Source organism: Sinocyclocheilus rhinocerous, unplaced genomic scaffold (assembly GCF_001515625.1).
Source record: "Sinocyclocheilus rhinocerous isolate Xijiao unplaced genomic scaffold, SAMN03320098_v1.1 scaffold541, whole genome shotgun sequence".
NCBI lineage: Eukaryota > Metazoa > Chordata > Actinopteri > Cypriniformes > Cyprinidae > Sinocyclocheilus > Sinocyclocheilus rhinocerous.
This window is the reverse complement of record NW_015658519.1, coordinates 1,031,076-1,050,374: the sequence shown is the minus strand read 5'-3', so window position 1 is coordinate 1,050,374 and position 19,299 is coordinate 1,031,076. Positions and strand designations below refer to the sequence as shown.

The 19,299-nt window shown below is 36.5% G+C and overlaps 3 protein-coding genes across 6 annotated transcripts; 1 reads left to right on the top strand and 2 right to left on the bottom strand.

Annotated features, from left to right (window-relative positions):
* Positions 1-763: 763 nt before the first annotated feature.
* On the bottom strand, positions 764-14,533 carry LOC107722566 (potassium voltage-gated channel subfamily V member 2). 3 transcript variants are annotated; one of them, XR_001637819.1, is made up of 4 exons: positions 12,925-14,533; positions 12,580-12,783; positions 8,469-8,476; positions 764-774 (listed from the first exon to the last, which is right to left on the bottom strand). XR_001637819.1 is itself a non-coding variant. In XM_016530969.1 (2 exons), exons 1-2 carry the CDS (start codon positions 14,242-14,244, stop codon positions 11,192-11,194), a joined length of 1,620 nt encoding a protein of 539 aa, XP_016386455.1. In that variant the 5' UTR covers positions 14,245-14,532; the 3' UTR covers positions 9,372-11,191. The 3 variants fall into 3 exon arrangements, 2 of the variants coding, with proteins under 2 accessions (XP_016386455.1, XP_016386457.1); XM_016530969.1 differs by lacking the exons at positions 764-774; positions 8,469-8,476; positions 12,580-12,783 and adding an exon at positions 9,372-11,491 and having other exon boundaries at positions 12,925-14,532; XM_016530971.1 differs by lacking the exons at positions 764-774; positions 8,469-8,476 and having other exon boundaries at positions 12,557-12,783.
* Positions 6,892-7,464, bottom strand: insl3 (insulin-like 3 (Leydig cell)). Its single transcript, XM_016530972.1, has 2 exons — positions 7,278-7,464; positions 6,892-7,166 (listed from the first exon to the last, which is right to left on the bottom strand). Exons 1-2 carry the CDS (start codon positions 7,462-7,464, stop codon positions 6,892-6,894), a joined length of 462 nt encoding a protein of 153 aa, XP_016386458.1.
* A 2,313-nt stretch (positions 14,534-16,846) lies between the features above and the next one.
* On the top strand, positions 16,847-18,335 carry rps28 (ribosomal protein S28). 2 transcript variants are annotated; one of them, XM_016530883.1, is made up of 4 exons: positions 16,847-16,944; positions 17,232-17,279; positions 17,695-17,817; positions 18,215-18,335. In XM_016530883.1, exons 1-3 carry the CDS (start codon positions 16,906-16,908, stop codon positions 17,815-17,817), a joined length of 210 nt encoding a protein of 69 aa, XP_016386369.1. In that variant the 5' UTR covers positions 16,847-16,905; the 3' UTR covers positions 18,215-18,335. The 2 variants fall into 2 exon arrangements, with proteins under 2 accessions (XP_016386369.1, XP_016386370.1); XM_016530884.1 differs by having other exon boundaries at positions 18,212-18,335.
* Positions 18,336-19,299: the final 964 nt, after the last annotated feature.

Sequence of the window (19,299 nt, the reverse complement as noted above, 5' to 3'; positions counted from 1 at the left end):
AATTTGAATAAGAATCAGGCAGACATTGCTGTCAGAGTTTGCAATGGACGGTATGCACAATTCAATATGCAGCATACAGTCCCTCATATCTGATTGACTGAGAGACTTTACCTCTGAAACACGCATCACAGGGAAATACAATCTATGGAATGTAATGAGAATGATATGACAAATCAGCTCTTTCACATACAAGGATATTTTAAGGGGAACTGAAGGAGCTGAACCGAGCTGACAGAAGTCGTGATCCACAAAGATTATTATAAATGCCTAGTGGGAGAGGACAAGGACCAGACTTAATACGCCAGACATGTTTGCTTTTCAAAACAGAAATTGCATTCAGTTTAAATATTAAAATTGTACATTTTATGCCAATATACAAAAAAGCAACAAATTTCAAGTTGAAAGATTTGTTTGTTAAAAACAGACAGCCTCAATGTATTTGCATTGTAGCTTGAATCATGCAAAGACCCTTTCAGTTCTATCACTCACACTGGATAAGAAATGTATTTTTTTATTTTATTAATTTACAAATTCATTTAGCTTTTTGCTGCTTTGTTAATGTTGCAGTTGTCAAGAACGATGAGGAGAGAATATTTTCATACTGATCAGCTTGCTATGTGAAATAGATTTAGCTATTAATGCCACTATAGTTTCAAAACTAAATAAGGCCATAACTTAAAAGGAGATAAAAACACAAATAAAAAAATAAATACAGTATAAGGGGGGTAAAAACCCTCACCAAATGTGATTATAAAACAAACGTACTAAAAGGCACTTGGATGTATGGAGGGGTGGGGGGTGTCACATATTTTCCATCTTCCCTGACAAAGGTTGTCTGTATAAATGAAAGGGCAACATTAAGATAGGTCAGAATAAATCATCACAAAGATATGCTTCAAAGGCCTTGAGAAACCTTCTTTCATCACCTCTGGTCTGCCATTTTAAGGCTAATACTAACAGAGGGAACCACATGAAATACCAAACGTGAGGCGGTGAGCTGTGGCATTAAAACTTAAATGTCCAGTAAGTTACAGAATCTCCACTTTCTTACCTTACACTTTACACGTCTTCATTCAGATCCTTTTGAACGCTCTTGACAATGACATCAGCACAATAAAAAAGATAATGTGAAATAAATACATATATATACCGGTTCAAAATAATAAGCGGACGCAGTTTTTCCCGAATAAAAAAGGTAGTCCACACCGACACAATTCCTCGTTGTCCTGTGTGGAGAGATTCTCGGTCTAGTGACGGGCATGCCCTCCAGCGCGTGAATATGCATGCGACCGATGGCGCGAGCGCTCTCCGTGTCTCCTCTTCACTTTCATCTCCAGAAATTGAACGTTTGCTTCTTGAAAGGTACCGTATCTCAAAACGGAGTATAAAAAAAAACACTTCCCCCGCAGTTAATTAGGCTATACACGTCGTGACTAATTGAGGAAAAAAGCAAAAATCCACGCGAGCGTGTGTTTCACGTGCAGCAACTAGAATATTGGTCGCGAGATCCACACTGGACCGTCACGCCGTAGTATTGATCGAGGATCGTGAGAGGAGGGTTATATGACCTTGTGACGTGTTGTAAATTGATGGGGGGATCCCTGCTCTATTTTTAGATCTTGGTTGTTGAGAGACTAGCGGGGGTGGATGAATAGGGTGGGGGCTCGGGGGTTCCCGTGCACGCACGAACCGCAGCAAAATTTATCATAGAATGATGGTCATGCAGCTTTCGGAATAAAAGGATTCTACATATGGACGCACCATTGATGGAGACACCATTTTGCTGTTCTCTGATAAGAACTATTGTTACCTTTACATCCTCATGGTTTTTATAAATGCATGGAGCTAATTGTAAAACAAAAACATTTTGTAGCACGTGGATAAGCATGTTTCAGCATGTTTGATTGCTTTTTAACAAAGCAATGATGTTTGTATTCAATCCTGGGTTATCGTTGTTATTTTTATTGTGCATAAAATGCTTATTGTGTTTTAATTCCTGTCACATTTTTGAGTATCATTAGGAGTCATTATAATGTGAATCTTTGCTGATACATCACATCCTGTGTAGATTTATACACATTGCTGCTGCTGGTGTCTGTATTGTGTGTACTGGCGCATATGCGCAGTACAGGAGTGTATGTCACAGAATGACGGACATTTTGCATTTGTTTGCAGCCTTACAGTATATTTAATCTGGAAGAATACTTTAGTATGGAACATCAGTTCAATGGCATGTGAACTGTTTTACTGGAAATTGTCAAGTCAAGTACAGGCCCAGTCATCACAATATTTTGTCTGCAGTGTATCTTTCAACAATTTCTGCTAATTTCAATTGAATTTGTAAGTTTAGAATGCATTCCAGCCCAATATTACACAACACAACTGTAGCCGATATAGTTAAGGTGCATCAGAGTCGAGAGTAAAGCATGACTCTTTTTTCAATTATCTTTAAGAGGATTAGGAACGTTTGTGCATGAGGTTTGCCCAGGGGCCATTATTTGACATTCGAGCAGCCTGTCACTTAAATTGCAGTCTCCTTTCACTGAAGACATACCATAGTAAGGATACAGTGACTTATATGTATGTCTAGCCTTGATTATCTGCAATGCATAGTGAGACAGAGAAAGACCTTATGCATGACTTTGACAGAGTTGGGCAGGTTCTTTTCAGTGTCATGGTTGGTGTTCTTTTCTTGTTAGAGTTATACCCTCATTCTCCTCACATAAAGCCTAGGCATCAGTAATACTCTCATTTTTGGAGTGAAATCTGCTTTCACAGAAGATTATGTGTACTCTGCAGGAATTTATGATGTCCTAATTAAGCCCTCTCCGTGACTTTCACAACTGTACACCTGAAGGAGAATGAGAGTCAGTCATCTTAAAATTCACCTCACTGCAGTGAAAGCCATTCAAGAACATATCTGATATCATTCAATGTCTTTTCATGAACTATTGACAGAGATCCTGATTTACTATTGTAGACTTTCTAGATATAACCAAGATAGTTAAAAGGATAGTTCAACAAACCATAAAAGTTCTGTCATAATTTACTCACCCTCATGTTATTCTCAACCTTTAAGACTTTCTTTCTTCTGTGAAACACAAAATAATATATTTTGAACTGTTTTTCATTGTCCATACATTGAAAGTCAATGAGGTCCAAAACAACATTTTGGAAATCATTGAACCTTCATTATACAAACTAAAACACTGACTATTTTCAGAGGAAAGAAAGTTATACAGGTTTGGAACAACTTGACTTTAGGAGTAAAGGATGACAAAATTATTCTATTCAGGTGAACTATTCTTTTAAAATAAAGCATTTGATGGGTAAATACTTGTAAAACCTGCAAATTGTAATAATATAAATCAATCATTGCAATTCCAGGGCCTGTAAGAGTGCATTTCACCAATTTTTTTGTTGAAATGCAATCAAATTTAAAAATCAAAGCAAATTTTAACAGTAAATGTAAATTTATTTGGTTGGTTGGTTCAGCATGGAAGCTCTGAAAACCAGATCCATGAATCATGTTCAAATCTCAGGCTATTTTTTTTTTTTTTGGTCATTTTGGAGACTTTTCACTTTCAATATACATATATATTGTATAAACCTCATGTAAACCCACCTGATGTATCAAAAGAAATCCTCCCTAGCAATCTCTATATAATGACTCTACGAATACTTATTCAGTAATCATGAACAACTAGAAAAGCTGTGTTAAATTCATTGGTCTAATACTAACTGTACAAAGATTTTCTTGAAAAAAATGTATGCTAAAAGTCAGCTGCATTGAGGTTTATTTTTCCTTTTATTTTACAGAAAAACGTGTCTCCCTGGCAGCAATTCAAAGAGTCATAGCAGGTTATAGCTGATGAAATAATATTCAGCACTGTACCGCAGTAGCTTACTGCGCTAATCTATAACATATGCATGCAAGACAGCATTCAATTAATATTAATGGTTTGTGTTCTCTTTGATTGCTGAGAGGGACCACACATGGTGATCAAGTCTCAGTAGTGAAGCAGAGCCTATTAAGAGATCTCCTGCGAGGACATCCCTCACAGTGTGTGCACTATATCATTGCAAGTAGTACTTGTTAGGATGTCAGGCAGTGAGCCAGTTTGTGTATACAATCAAAATCTTTGTTGAATTCAGTGTGCTGTATTTTCTGCATTAAATAGCAACAATCTAAACTGGGCTCAGTACAGTTAATAAGCATACTGCTTGCTCACCAAGCAGCTACTGAGGGAATACATGTGTGAAACAGGGATCTCTGTTGCTCTGGTGTTTAACACGGTCACTTGTGAGGCATGAACGTTGCAGCGGCCTGTAATGGCGTTGCAGCTCAGCACCACTGCAGTACACCTCCACTGCAGCCTTAATTATGCATGGCAGCTGTATAGTGAGAACACCCACTCACTCACAGGGGAAGTGCAGGGGCAGGAAAGCAGATAAGAGGAGTGTAGAGTGGGAGTGGGTGAAGTCTGTTTGCGCTGCCGATGGGATGTAAGACTTGAAAAAACAGAGACTGTATATGCTGATAAGCTCTTTCAAATACAGTAATCAGGTTTTCACAAGATGTCTTCTTTCTTTAATAAATGAGGCTAAACAGGGCTCCATACTAATATGAGAGATGTAGAACCGGTGCCACCAAAACTCGCACCAGCACCCGATTTGGAAGCACTGGTGGAGGGGGAGGAGACAAACTAATAATAATCACAATATTACTATTGTATTTCATAAAAAACTAATAATATTTGTCTCATGGAAATTGATTTTTGACAGTAAAGCACTGAGTTTGAGTTGGGATGCTTGTAATTTTACCTATTTATAACAGTAACATCTTTACGAATGTAAAAACATTAAAAATGTAAATGTTTTAACACATGCGAGTAGAGACTGTACAGACTGATTCTGCTTTGTTTTTTACTTTCCACAGGTAAAACCATGCATGGCCACTATATTGTAAAAAAAAAAAAAAAGTTCTATAAAACTGCTTTTAAAACAATTTTTAGGAAAAATATAACTGCAGAAAACTGCCATAGCTTATTAAAATTACTGTAAATACCATGACTCCTGTAATATATTTAATACAAAATACATGACTATATTAATATTATCATTCAACATGAATACCACATTTCGGCCAAAACAACATGGTTACAGTAGTATGACTACAGTAAATCAATAGTAAATGTCAAATTCTAGTCACAAATGTGACCATTTGCAGTCTGGGCACTGCTGAAGGATTTTTAATTTAGCAATTTAGGGGTAAAATGTGAAAAGTATTAAAATAGTTATTTAAAAAAAAATAGTTTTGCTTCAGACATTTTGCTACCTAAATCATAATAGTCATATCACAATAATCATAATCATAATAGGCCTAACCTTACCTGAAACAAAGCACTCTGATGATACTTGTGTGTTTCACGGTGAAACTGGATATTTCTGAGATTACAGAATTATAGCTAATTATACATTAATCATGGCCAAATTTACCTGATGATTTCAGAAAACAATAATTCACAGCATCTGCTATTAATTTATACAGATATATCCCTCTAAGGTACATCACAAGTCCCTTATCTTCATTTGTCCTGGACTCTTGAATAAATGACAGAGGCCCAGAGGAGGAAGATGAAGACGTGCTATCAAGAGCAGCTGTGGCACAGCAGCTGGTCTGACAATGTGTATGTGGCCTGAATACACATCTACTCATCTAAGGTGCCAGAAGAAGGTCACTGCTTGTGTGTGTGCAAACGTGTTAGCATTGATTATTTATGAAACTATATCATATTTGAGTCTTTGTGGCATTTTTAAACAGCGCCCATGGATTTTTGTTTTGCTTAAGTTTCCTGTTGCCTTATTTTAAGCAAATTACTTTGATTTAAATGTGTTGAATGATTTAGTTCACTGTAAACAGCAAAACGTTCTTTTGATGCATTTTTATAACGTTTAATGTAGAAAGTGATTTTGAAGTAGGCTAATGCTTTTACTACTAGTGGTACCCCCTCTAGCGGTAAGTTTGTAATATGGCATGTTGAGCTACTACAGTTTTCAGACAAATTACACCTGCATAATTCATTTCTATTCCACAGTGATCAAATAATTAGATGTTATTTTCTATGTTAAAAATATAGTGCACCATTTACTATTTGAATGCTGAGAGTTTATTTTTTGTTGCTATTGATGATTGATCAATACATTGATCATTGCCTGCAAGTTCACAAAAATTTTATTTTTCAAAGATTATACACTGTCTTTGACTCTTTTGATTTATTGCACAAAAGTCCCTGTCAGTGTCATCTGTCCTACTAAAATAATTCACCAGTCAAATATCACCAGTCTACCAGTCTATGATTTCTGTATATATATATAGAGAGAGAGAGAGATAGATAGATAGTCACTATAGATAGTCATCTAAAATATATAACCAGCTTTAGTATAAAGTATGAAATAACACTATTTTCATTCAATTACATACATATATCTTCTACCAACAATAATAATGATGGTAACATTTTACAGTAATTCTCATTTGTGCATTAACACACATTGACAAATACATTTGTTACAGTATTTATTAATCTTTGTTAACATTAGTTAATACAAATACTGTTCTTTTTTAGTTCATGTTAGCTCAGGTTAAAAGCCTGTTAAATCATAGGCTACATTAACAGTTACAACGTTTTGATTATAATAGTGTATTAGTGAATGCTAAAATTCACTTTTAACTTAAAATTAACAAGATTAGTTCATGTTAGGTACCTAATGTTAAGAAATGAAGCCATGTTACCATAATGGTAACTTAGATACAATGTTTAATGAAGCATAATTGAATGTACCACATGCAGATTTAGGGCAGAAGACATCTGAGCTCAATATCCGTCCTTAGCAGTATTGAATCAGTTCACTCATGGTACATCCTGAAGTACAGCAGACGCCCGCTGGCCCGACATCACGGCGGGTCCTGGAGGACATGCTGAGATCCTGCACAGTGGTGGAGTGTTCCAGAAGCTCTGCTGGTGGGCTTGTGTGCTGCTTGGGGGCTGGACGCTCTGTCATGCTCTCAGGGGAGTCATGCTCCCTCCACTGCTCATCCTCAGCAGTCAGGCTCCCTTTCTGGTGCGCAACGAGATCACTGTCGAGCCAGTTTTGTAGATTCCCTGAAAAAGGATATGGTGTATCAACATGAGATGTTTCAGCACAGAGAATAAACAAAAATAAAAGGTTAATGAATTGATAACTACATGAATGTCTGAAGAAGGCAAATTTACTATGAGGGTTTGCAAAGTGAAGGTCTGAATCAGGCGCGTTCCGTTTGAGTCGAGAGCTTCCACACGATGTGACCACCATCCGAATGAACTCACGACCACAAAGCTTCACTCGTGCATCTTGACCCTCAGTCTTGGAAGTCACGAGAAGAATTAAAAAAGCTAAAGATGCAAACCACTTCATGTTCATGGTGTTTCTTGGGGTGATCAAATTGGAGTGCACAATATTCAAGTGTGTTCAGGTACTGCAGGCTACTTACCAAAAAAAACCCTCCCACCCCCCACCTCCCCATCAGACCTTTGGCATGCATGGTTCTACAAGCATCTATCTGGCCTTGGATGAAGAAAATCATGTTCTGATCTTCGAGGCCTTCAAGCTGGAACGTATTTCAGATAAAACATGTCAGCTGTGATATACTGTATTGCCTCAAGGAAAGTTCAAGGAAAATTGTGATAGCTGGTCACATTTTCGTATTTACTTCTAATATCTCTTTTATGAGTTTACAGAAATGCGTCAATGAAATGCTTTTAAATATTATACATGGGCAAGTTGCTTCCATATTAACCAATACATATCACTAAATCTCTAATACATTTATTTAATGGTTATGATCATATTAATATGCACCTTATATCTGAAGATCAACATTTGTGAGATTTAAACAGTTCCAATTCTTTAGATAACAATGATTTGTGAATTTATTGTTGGATATTGATTGCATTTAATGTCTATTTGTTAATGGAATGTATTAGTGGACACATTCATTCATTTGGATTGCTAGGGTAAATATTTTGTTTTTATTTTTAAAGGTGCTGTATGTAAGTTTTTGACTCTACTAAAGCATAAAAATACCATAATATGTTTGCAGATATTTAAGAAACATGCTAAATTAACATTCTTGTTTATCTGAAAAACAATGCTACAGTCAGTTATTCGCCTTTGAAAATGTGCGTTCGGGGCCGGAATGTCCGTTTCTGTTTTGGTCTGTGAAACCCGCCCACTGCCAGTTTACCCAATTGTATTTCGGCACCCCGGGGTTGCCAGTATGCAGAAAACACAGGGTATTTAATTTCAATCATCGTCAAGTGCGCTCGTGCCTGTTGGTGTCGTCAATCTGGCAACCTGCGTGTGCGTCAAGTCTGAGGAGGAGGGGCCGGGTGAAAAAAACCCTCTCCAATATTTTGAATTTGGACTGTAATACCTAGTTCAACCACTCGGTGTCAAGCCTACATACAGCACCTTTAAGTGAAAAGGAAATGGCACAGAAAGCCCCCTAGTGGAATGTTGTTGCTAGTGTTTTTCTTATTATGTATTTTGATCATTATTATAATGAATGTAGTTATTATCAGTGTTGGGGAGTAACTAGTTACATGTAACGGTGTTACATAATTTAATTACAAAATAAATGTAACTGTAATCTGTTACAGTTAATGTGTAATTAAATTACAGTTACTTATGAACATGTTAATGATTACAAAGGAGGGTTACATCCGAATATTTTCACACACATACAGATTTGATTGATTTCTTTAAATTTGAGACAAACAATTGTTTCAGGAGTTTAGAACACAGAATAGGACACATGTTTATTTGACAACTGTTTATGTACAGTATATGCTTTATTTTTTAAGAATAACTGTTTTTTTCCAAGGCATTGTTAGATGCCAGTGTCATAGCTATGCAAAGATTTGAATTCAAAAACAGTATCATAGCCAACCGATATCTTATGATTTTAAATCTGTATTTAACCTCAGAACAATCTCAAAGTTAAAAGAGGTGCTAAAGTCTGATTTTGTGGTGGCTGTGCTATAAAATGAAATGATTATAATCTTAATTCAAGTGATGAAGGATTTTGAAAGTCTGACAGTAATCAGTGTTGTTGAGTACTGTAAGGTTAACCCTGCCTACTTTAAATGTTAATTATTAATAAAAAATCATTAATAGTTTAGACATTTTTTGGAAAAAAATAGAAATGTAAATTTAGAAACGTAATCAAATGTAATTAGTTACATTACATTAATAATGTAATTGAAATAGTTATACTACTTATTACATTTTAAGTAGGGTGATCTGTAATCTATACATTTCTAAAGTAACATTCCTAATGTTATTTAATAATTTTGTGAATTAGACATTTCAAACATCTTGACATTCATTATCAACTTTAGGCCAGTTGAATGGAATCATTTATTATTTCCCTTATAATATATTGTGATATACAGTATGCATCTTCTTTAATCTTTAAGTTATCTTTAAATGTTTGAATTTAACAGGAAATTTACACTGTGGGCATCTTACCTCATCTTCTCACTTTTACACATCAAGATCCTTAAAACGATTATGCTAAACAATATGGCTTCAGGGCACCTTCTTGAATGACCTTTAGCCATTCATTTTAATTTGATATGCTGATGATTTATTTGTGTTCGCTGTTGGGGTGGGTTAAACAACAGAGGAGGAACATACAGTATAATAAATAACAAATAGATACATTAGTTATTCCAGTATTGTCTGAATTCACTAGATGATCCCATAATTGACCGTTATGCAGTAAATCCCTGCTGTCTGTCAGTGGCAGAGGATGACCTTTGCTGTTCAACAAAGGCCACTAACATGCAGCTGACAAGGGCTCTTGTCTTTACATTCCCTTAATTGAAGTTGAACATTTCACTCAAAACATTGGCATCACGGGTCCTCTTGATCCTTAAATCCTATTAGACATTAAGTCAGATCGCTTGACTTCTCACTGACGGTAGCTTACGTGCTCACTTAGCACTAAGATGTTCATGGGAAAACTCTGAAAACAATACAAACAAAGCCTTTTGGAAAGCAACCCCTCTGAGATTCACATTGTGCATGGGCTAAATACAGAAAATGTTACTGGTTTCATTTGCATGTAGTTTCATGGAGCATACAGCTTTTTTTTACTAATGATTATATAGTGAATTATTGATGTAGCAACATACATACGGTGAACTAGTTCTATTTTATGAACAGAAATAATTTTCTTATCTTTTATTAGTTTTGACAGTATATGCAAGTTGCAGGAATATGTTGTTATGTAAAGGGACTTTGTTATCTAAAAGTTTGATGATATGATGATAATATTATGTATTAAAGGAAGGATATAGGATTATACTGCATGGGGTAAAAAGAAAGGGGAACAGAAATTAACAAGATTTTTGTTATCGTATGGCTCTGGCTTACTGCAGATAGCGTCTTATAAACAACAATCATTACAAATAATAAAACAATTGAGGAAATCACCCTTCAGACCTTACAAAAACAGTCAAAATATGTGCTAATCTGAAAGGGTGATAAAGTGCTTACTGAAGACTATGCAAATACAATGTTCATTATTTTTTTATTTTTTTTCTCAGTTTTCTCAGTCTTTGAAAGCCACGGTATCCAAATGCATTTCGCCTAGAATAGAAACTATGTGAAAGCAACACTCCAAATACACCAAAGGTGTCTGAAGGCCACACAAGTCTCACTTGATCCTCGGAAATCCTTTTTGTTTTAATTGAGGAAGAAATATCTTCAGAATCTCAGGATTCATGTATGTAATTTATCTGTACAGTGCAATTCCACCACCTTATAGAGAGGCAATGATGGATCAAATCATTCTAATAGTTTGTGTTGATCTTGCAATTAACAGTTTGCAGTCTGTGATGTGAATCCTTTTTATTTGAATCCATTTTTTTGCCTGACAAATGAACAGATACTGCTGAAAATCAGCACAAGCTCACCGAAGCTCCTCAGCGACATGCCATTTGTAAGCCATCTTAAAGCTAATGGCTTAATTTTCTTTAACCTGGCGTTCACCCATCTTTTAAATCCTGATTTAATTCAAGGCAGGCTGGGAACCTGAGCTCACTGTTCAAGGGCAGCGAGGCAGTCGAGGTGACAAAGACGTTCAGTGATGACACTGGCCAATGTGATGCCTATTGTCCTCATCAGAGTCCTCAGCTGAAGGCTCGAAGCAGTTCTCTAATTTTCTTTGCAGTCTTTTCTTGAGGTTCAAACCCCGCTGGACATTTGTGTTAGTGTCCTCCTGGGCCTTCAACTTGGCATAATAGTCAGAAAATTTGTTAAACAGGATGGAGATTGGCATTCCGTTTAGAATAATACCGAAAGATATGCACCCGAAGGCCACCACTCGACCGGAGTAAGAAATGGGCACCACATCTCCATATCCCACAGTAGAGATGCTCACCTGTAACAGTGTAAAGAAGACTTTATTAAAACAATCTCTTAAATACTGGGCCAGAACACAATAAAATAAAAGAGAGAATTATGTCTCCACGTGAGTTTATCAGCTTAGGTGAATTGGACAAAGTAAATTGGCCATAGTGAGTGTGTGTGTGAATGAGTGAGTGTGTGTGTCCCAGCACTGGGGTTGCACAGGTTAGTGCACTCTCAGGGCTGGGTTGCAGCAGGAAGGGCATAAAACATATGCCAAAACGGTTGTGCGGATCTCTCTGCTGTGGCAACCTCTGATAAAGCGAGCAAGCCGAAAGGAAAGAGAGAGAGACGAGTTTATCAGCTTAGAATTTGGCATGCAATTCAACTTGGTAAGACTTAGTAAGCCCCAGGAAGTTCCAAACTAACTTTTCCAATCAGCATGGATGCCTCCAATTGAGCGGCATTATAAGGTATTATATAAGATTAAACACAGCTGCCAGAGGATAAGGACTAACAATTTAAAGAGGATAGGAGGATACAACAGCCACAGCAAATGATGATAATGAAGGGGAAAAAATGCTCACATGCAAGTGATGCACACAACGATGCCCAATTGTTTTATTTGTTCTTTTTTATATTTGTGCATAAAAAATTATTCAAGTAAGCTTATATATGTTTAAACCCAAATGTGGACACCCCATTCAAAAGAAGGTTTTGCTATATAAACTACATCTGGTAATAGGTGTAAATTAAGATCACAGCTATCCCTAGAGAAACATTTTTTATTAAAAAGTAGCACAGCAAAGAGCTTTGTTTATTGAGTGTGGTACAGTGATTATTTGAATACTATTGTCATATTTATTCATATTTTGAAATAGATTTTATTTTGATGTTTTCAGTTTTAGTTATTTTGTTATGTGCTTTTGTCATTTTTATTACTTTTTAATAGTTCTACTTAGTTTTAATTTATTTTTAATTTTAGTACTTCAACTTCAACTTATTTGAGTTTGTTGACACAGCAACATTTTCATTTAGTATTTAGTTTTTCATCAAGTATTTATATTTTATTTCACCTTCATTTCAATTCGATTATTAGATGCAGTTTTAGTCAACAATAACAACACTCTAGTGTGGAAGACTGATCTGTACAAAGCCCAAACCTGATCACCATTGGTCCCCTGTCAGCCCACTCCATCGCCCCACATCAGTGTCTGACCTCACTGATGCTTTCGTCTCTGAATGGAAGCAAATCCCCACAGCCATGTTCCAACACAGAGCTGAAAGCCTTCCCAGAATAGAGGAGGCTGATATAGCAGCAAAGCCCTAATAATAGCCATGGTTTTAAAACTATATGCTCAGTTAGCAGTAGCACACATAGTTTTGGCCATGTGTATGTATATATGAATTATACTGCAGTTCTGCTAATAGTGATGAATGATTTGAAACAATTTGAGACCTACTCACCGCTGCCCACCACCAGGCATCTGGTATACTGCTAAACGGTGTTCCTGCAACATCCTGCTCCACTGAGTGCATTAGGGCGGAGAAGGTGAAGATCCCCATGATAATGAACAGAAACAGGCAGCAGACCTGTTCAAAACACTGGCGAAGAGTGAAGCCAAATGCCCGCATGCCAGTCGAGTGCCTCGCCAGTTTCAAAATGCGAAAGATTCTCATGAGTTTGACAACTTTGAGCACTTTGCTAACTTTGCTAACTCTCGCCATTGTTTTCAGATCATCTTGAACGCTGACATCTTCCTGGTCAGCAAAAGCCTCAAATATCAGCTGGATAAAGTAAGGCATGACAGCCACTAAGTCTACAAAATTAAGTGCGCTCTTCAGAAAATGCGTGAGGTCGCAAGTTGTCAGCAAGCGAAGGAAGTACTCAAAGGTGAAGAAGAGAATTGAAGTGATCTCCACGCACTCCATGTAGGTTCTTCCATAGATTTTATAATCTTTCAGCTCGCTCACAGTGTTTAGAGTCATTGCTACAATGGAGATGAGCACAAAGAGGCTGGAGAACACAGCAAAGGCCTTAGCAGCCATCGAGGAGTATGGGTTCTCCATCAGGTCCCATAGCATCTTACGAATACCACCAAAAATCATTGTTTTGAAACCCTCCTCGTCATGCTGGGGCTCGATTTCCACCATAAGCTCCTTGTTCACTTTCAGCTGGTCTCTTATCTCGTCTAGTTTCTCCCCGTAGAGAATGCGACAACAGCGAGGAGTGTCCCTCAAGTGCAGGCCCCAAAACTTCATCTCCTCCTCAAAATTGACAGGGCAAAGACTCTCCATTACCCATAACACATTGCTACAATAGAAGTGGAAGATGTAGTGGAAGAAAGTAGGATCCCGGTCAAAAAAAAACTCATTAGTGAGCACACAATAGTCATCGCAGAGCGTTAGCTGCTTGACAGGATCTCTGCACAGGGCTAAGCTGCCTATTCTGGTTTTAGGGTATCTGGTAGCCAAGTGCTTGGGAATGGTAAAGAGTTTTCCACCTACGTTAACATTGATTACAGTTGAATGACGGTGTGGCATCTTTGCAGCTTCAGTCTCACTGCCTTTCCTCTTTTCTTGATCTCTTTTGTCACTTGCCTGAGGTGATGGAGTATCGAGGTTGTCCATCGATGTCCAAGGTTTCACAGAGCTGTCTTGTGAAAATGGAAAGGCACTCTCTTCTTCTTCTATACTCTGTGAAAAGGTGGCATTAAGTTTGACACTTGCAAAAAGACTTGAACGTCTCTTTTTTAGCTTTTTCAGATGCCTTCTTGGATGATCCATTATTATGGTTGCTTGAAGAATGGGTAAAGAACTGAAAAGAGACTAATTTCTTGTTAGTAATAAAAGCAGAAAAAGGCAGATTTTACATTCCAAGTGTACACAAGTCCCACTTCCCTTTAAAATGCGTATTGGTTTGCAGCTTCAAGGACATTTCCAGACAGATTGAGAAAACATATTCCACTGCTTCCAGCTTTTTAGAGTTAGCAATATAGCTAAAAAGAGAGAAAGAAAAAGCAACTGTATTTGTTTCGGCTCAACTGAAGATCAAGAGTTGGGATGTGCCCCACCTCACTGATGCCGTAATCCCATTGCTGTTCTTTCTGTCCTCGGCAGAGTTCAAAATACAGTCATGAGGATTAGTGTTGTGATTTAAGGATTGAGCCCTTGGAGGAGGAAAGGCAAAGGATAAATAGCAGTTGCAGGGATACTGTAAGGCTATTAAATGCTCACAGCAAATTTCTATTTATTTTGCTTTTAAGTAACATATGAGTCCAATATTGTGCTCAGTTTGATATGTAAACAATTCAGCGCAAATCCAATATGAAAATCCTTTAATCCCATAATTTCCTTATCTTGTTCTGTATTCTTTCATATCCTCTCCACGTGCTCTTATGCACATTTTACCATCATTGTGATTAGACAAAACCTAAATTAACATAAACAAAACATATATCTATGGTCATAGTTAAGCCTATATAAATATTAGTGCTGTCAAATGATTAATTGCGATTAATCGCATACAAAATAAAAGTTTTTGTTTGCATAATATATGTGTGTTCTGTGTATATTTATTATGTATATATACACACACATACAGTATATATTTTGAAAATATTTACATGTATTTACATGTATATATTTATATTAGTATAATTTATATTATAAATAAATATATTTAATATATAAACATAACATATTTTTTCTGAAATATATACATGCATGTGTGTGTATTTATATATACATAATAAATATACACAGCACGCATACATATATTATGTAAACAAAAACGTTTATTTTGGATGCAATTAATCGCGATGAATCGTTTGACGGCACTAATAAATAGCTTGCAGAAAAACTTACGTTGAAACCCGTTGAATTGCCTTCTCATAAACTGATGGAAAATTCTATATCAATTTCAATCTATGTTTTGACAAAACTACAATAATTATGTGTAACTCAAGTAAATGTTATACAAGTGCTTGACAAGTTCTTTGCATAGGTCATAGATGTCTCTTCTGGTTTTAGGGTGTGTGTAAACCCGTTGAAATTGCCTTCTCATAAACTGATGGAAAATTCTATATCAGTTTCAATATATGTTTTGACAAAACTACAATAATTATGTGTAACTCAAGTAAATGTTATACAAGTGCTTGACAAGTTCTTTGCATAGGTCATAGATGTCTCTTCTGTGTTTTTAGGGTGTGTCGATTTTTTTTCTTCTTCTTCATTTCAAACCATACTACAGATAATTTTGACTTTATTTATTCATTTTCTGTTTAATTACCACATGATGCATGATCAAGCATGATGATTAAGCACTTTTTTTTTAGCATGATAACACTTTTAACAAATTTTTACATATCCCATTACTTCACAGAATCTCATAGACCTGCATTATTATTAATACTATAGTCTACAATATCGTATGGTCGAACCTATGTTTAAAAATAATCATACTGACATAATCACTATCTTATATCTATAACGCACTATCTTCAGCGTGATTTGTACAGTTGTACCAAAGAGTATACTCTTTGGTTGTACATACAGCTGGTCCTGGATCAATAGGGCGAATTCCAAACGGCTTTTTTGCGCCGTTGAAGGGCACTTCGGGAAGGGGACGCCATTTGTAGGGACGTTCCAAACGAAAGTGAACAACTGAATCCCTTCGCGAAGGGCCCTTCCAGAAGTCCGGTAGCGAAGGGAACATACCATGATCACTTCACGGAAGTGATTTCCGTTTGTGATCATGTGATCTTCAGTTAGGAGATCTTGCGACGCATTTTAAAGCAAAGATATGGTTGATTTCGACACAAATGTAAGTAGGATAGGCTAATTAAATTTGTCTTTATTTTGATGTAATACAAAATATTTTTCGTCAGAAATATTATTTAAGATGGTAGTGTAAGCAAGTTTAAGCAAGTTTAGTTTGAAAAAAGCTTAATAGTAAATAAGACACAATTAGGAAATATTTGAATAAAATAATAATAATAATGAGAATAAATATATATTTGCATTCAACTGGTGGAGTGCTGAATGCTGCACGCACGCGCAGCGTTGTCAAGGTAACATTTGGTCAGTTATTCCCTTCGCCAAGGGAGTTCCAAACGCTTATACGAGACAGTAATTCCCTACACCCTTCAAAGAACACACTTCAAGGGCTCTGCTCTTCGAAGGGAGTAGGGCATAGGGATGCTCACTTCCGTTTGGAATTCGCCCAGTAAGTTCCCTCATGGTCCCGGAACCGGAAACAGGTTTGTTGTTACTGTAAAATTATCTTTTTATTAACACAAAATCTATTTTTTAGTCTATTGCATTTTTAAAAACTATACCAACATATAACTGAAAATAAAACCTGATCAATTGAAAATGTGCATTTTATTGTGGGTATATAAAACCCGTCGAGACCACGTGACTTCCTTTCCGAACTAAGCTGAAATCATGGATGCAAGCCGCGTGCAGCCCATCAAACTCGCTAGAGTAAGAAAAAAATAATTTAATGAATATTTCCGGTTGAATAATGCAATATAATACGCGTAAGATCAAAGATATTTAATTTCGAGTCTCATTCATCTTAAAAGAATCTCATAATCATCCCACAGTACGCTCAAAAATATAGCGGCGTGTGTCGTTAGGCCTTTAGTTAGCATTAGCATATTGCTATCCAGCAGTTTTGATGGCGAACAGCTGCATATAATGCTGTTTTCACCACACATCACGTTTAATAATGTCAGTTATATTGGTGTTAATCGTGTTTTTTGTTACAGGTTACTAAAGTGCTGGGAAGAACCGGCTCCCAGGGACAGTGTACCCAGGTGAGCTCAGACAAAACTCATGCTCCGTGTCATGTGCAACACGAGCAGGGACGTTTTTTGCGGATTATTTGATGAAGAAAAATATCGTTTTATGTCCTGGAATTTAATTACGTTGTGTTTTCTAATAAGTCACTTTATAAGAGTGACGATGTATTTTGCAGGAGACTAATATCCTAGCTTGTAACTGCACATGTTAGAATCTATAAATTTAGTAAATATTGTAAATGTTTATGCTCCGTATGACACGTTATGCGAAAATATGTTTTCCCTCATAATTTTGATGGAAATCTCTAGATATTGTAGTTGGACATTAAAAATGTGATTTGTTGCTGTCAAATTTGGTATGCAGTTGAATTCATTTTAAAGTATTAGTTTGATTCTTTTTCTTAAGACTTAACATATTGTCCTTCCATAGGTGCGCGTTGAGTTCATGGATGACAGCAACAGATCCATCATCAGGAACGTGAAGGGCCCAGTAAGAGAAGGAGATGTCCTGACACTTCTGGAGTCTGAAAGAGAGGCCAGGAGGCTTCGCTAGGTCAGTAAACATCATTCACAGCTGTAAATATATTGATCACCGCAGATTCTCCTGTCATATGTTTTAGATGGGAATGATAATGCTTAGAAATAAAGCAATAGGTTTTAATGTAAAAAGGTCTTTTATGCATAAGATACAATTGTCAAGTTTTAATACTCGGTAAATCTGACTGAAAAGTGTCTAAAAAGTTATCTCTCCCAGTTTTCAAATTATGCTTAATGATTGTCTGTTGTATGCTAGACTCTAATCGTATTCCTTACAACATATGGTAATTAAGGCAATATCAGTCGCAATAAATTGCCACAGTGACTTGAAGACCCTTTTCCAGTAGGTATTCTGGATGGATATGGTTGTGCTTGACCGTTGATCATAACCATTTGTCTGTTTCTCCCAGCAGTGCTCATGTGAAGACCTGCAGTGGCCAAAGCAGTACTCGTGGAGAGCATCAACATCAGCTCTACAGTTGGCAGTACAATGTCATTTCTGCGCAGTTTGAAATAAAGTGTCTTTGTGAATAAGTTGGCCGCCTCGTTAATTTGTTTTTATGAATGTTTAATGTTACCTTGAGTTTTACAATTCCTATTAAGTACTAATAGCACATTTCCCCAGTTTAATGTGAGATTCAATCAGATCCAAACCAGATCTAAGCAATTCAATTTTGTGTACTCTAGAGTTTAGATGTGTCAAATGATTTGTGTGTGTATAGAGAAAGTGAGATTTCAAACTATGTATCTGATTCTGAGTACCAACTACATATCAAATGTATTGGGCTTTAAACCAACCCTAAAATTCAACATCCAAATAATATAGTGATAAGTCTAAAATTTTTGGATTGCTGAGAAAGCTTGTATAGTAAAGGGTAAGTGTTTCAAGTTGTCACAATGAATTTTTACAAATCCTAATTCAAATCTAATACGTAGTTATGGTCATGTGTAAAATTGCTTAAAATGCAATTGCATTATATTCAAGTAAGAACATGATGCTTGTTTTCCCAAGAAGCTGTTAGTAAAAAAAATTATTTATCTGCCTTTTTTTACTAACTTCCTTGGTACAATAATAGCATGATGTGTTTGGGTGTAGCTGCATGAAGTTTTAGAATGAACAGCGACTCAAACAATTTAGTATGTATCATCAGAAACGTCGTCAACCTCCTACATTTGAGAAGATTGACTACGTGTCTGTTGATGGATGGTCGCTGTTCATTGGATGTCCATTAGAGGGCACTATTGGTTGTAAGTATGGCCTGTTACACAGTTTTGTCAGGGTAATCTTAAACAGTTGGTGTGTAGAATCGAGCTGTCAAACTGTGTGGTCCTGCTATAAGCTCTGAACACATTTGCAGGTGTTCAGGTCAGAGGATCATGGTTTATTTTGATTACAGTTTTTGTCCACCCCCTGGTGTCTTATAAAATGATGCTCTGGAGCATCTGTGCTCACTGTCTTCACCTTTTACCTTTAATGGCGCAACATATTTGAATATAA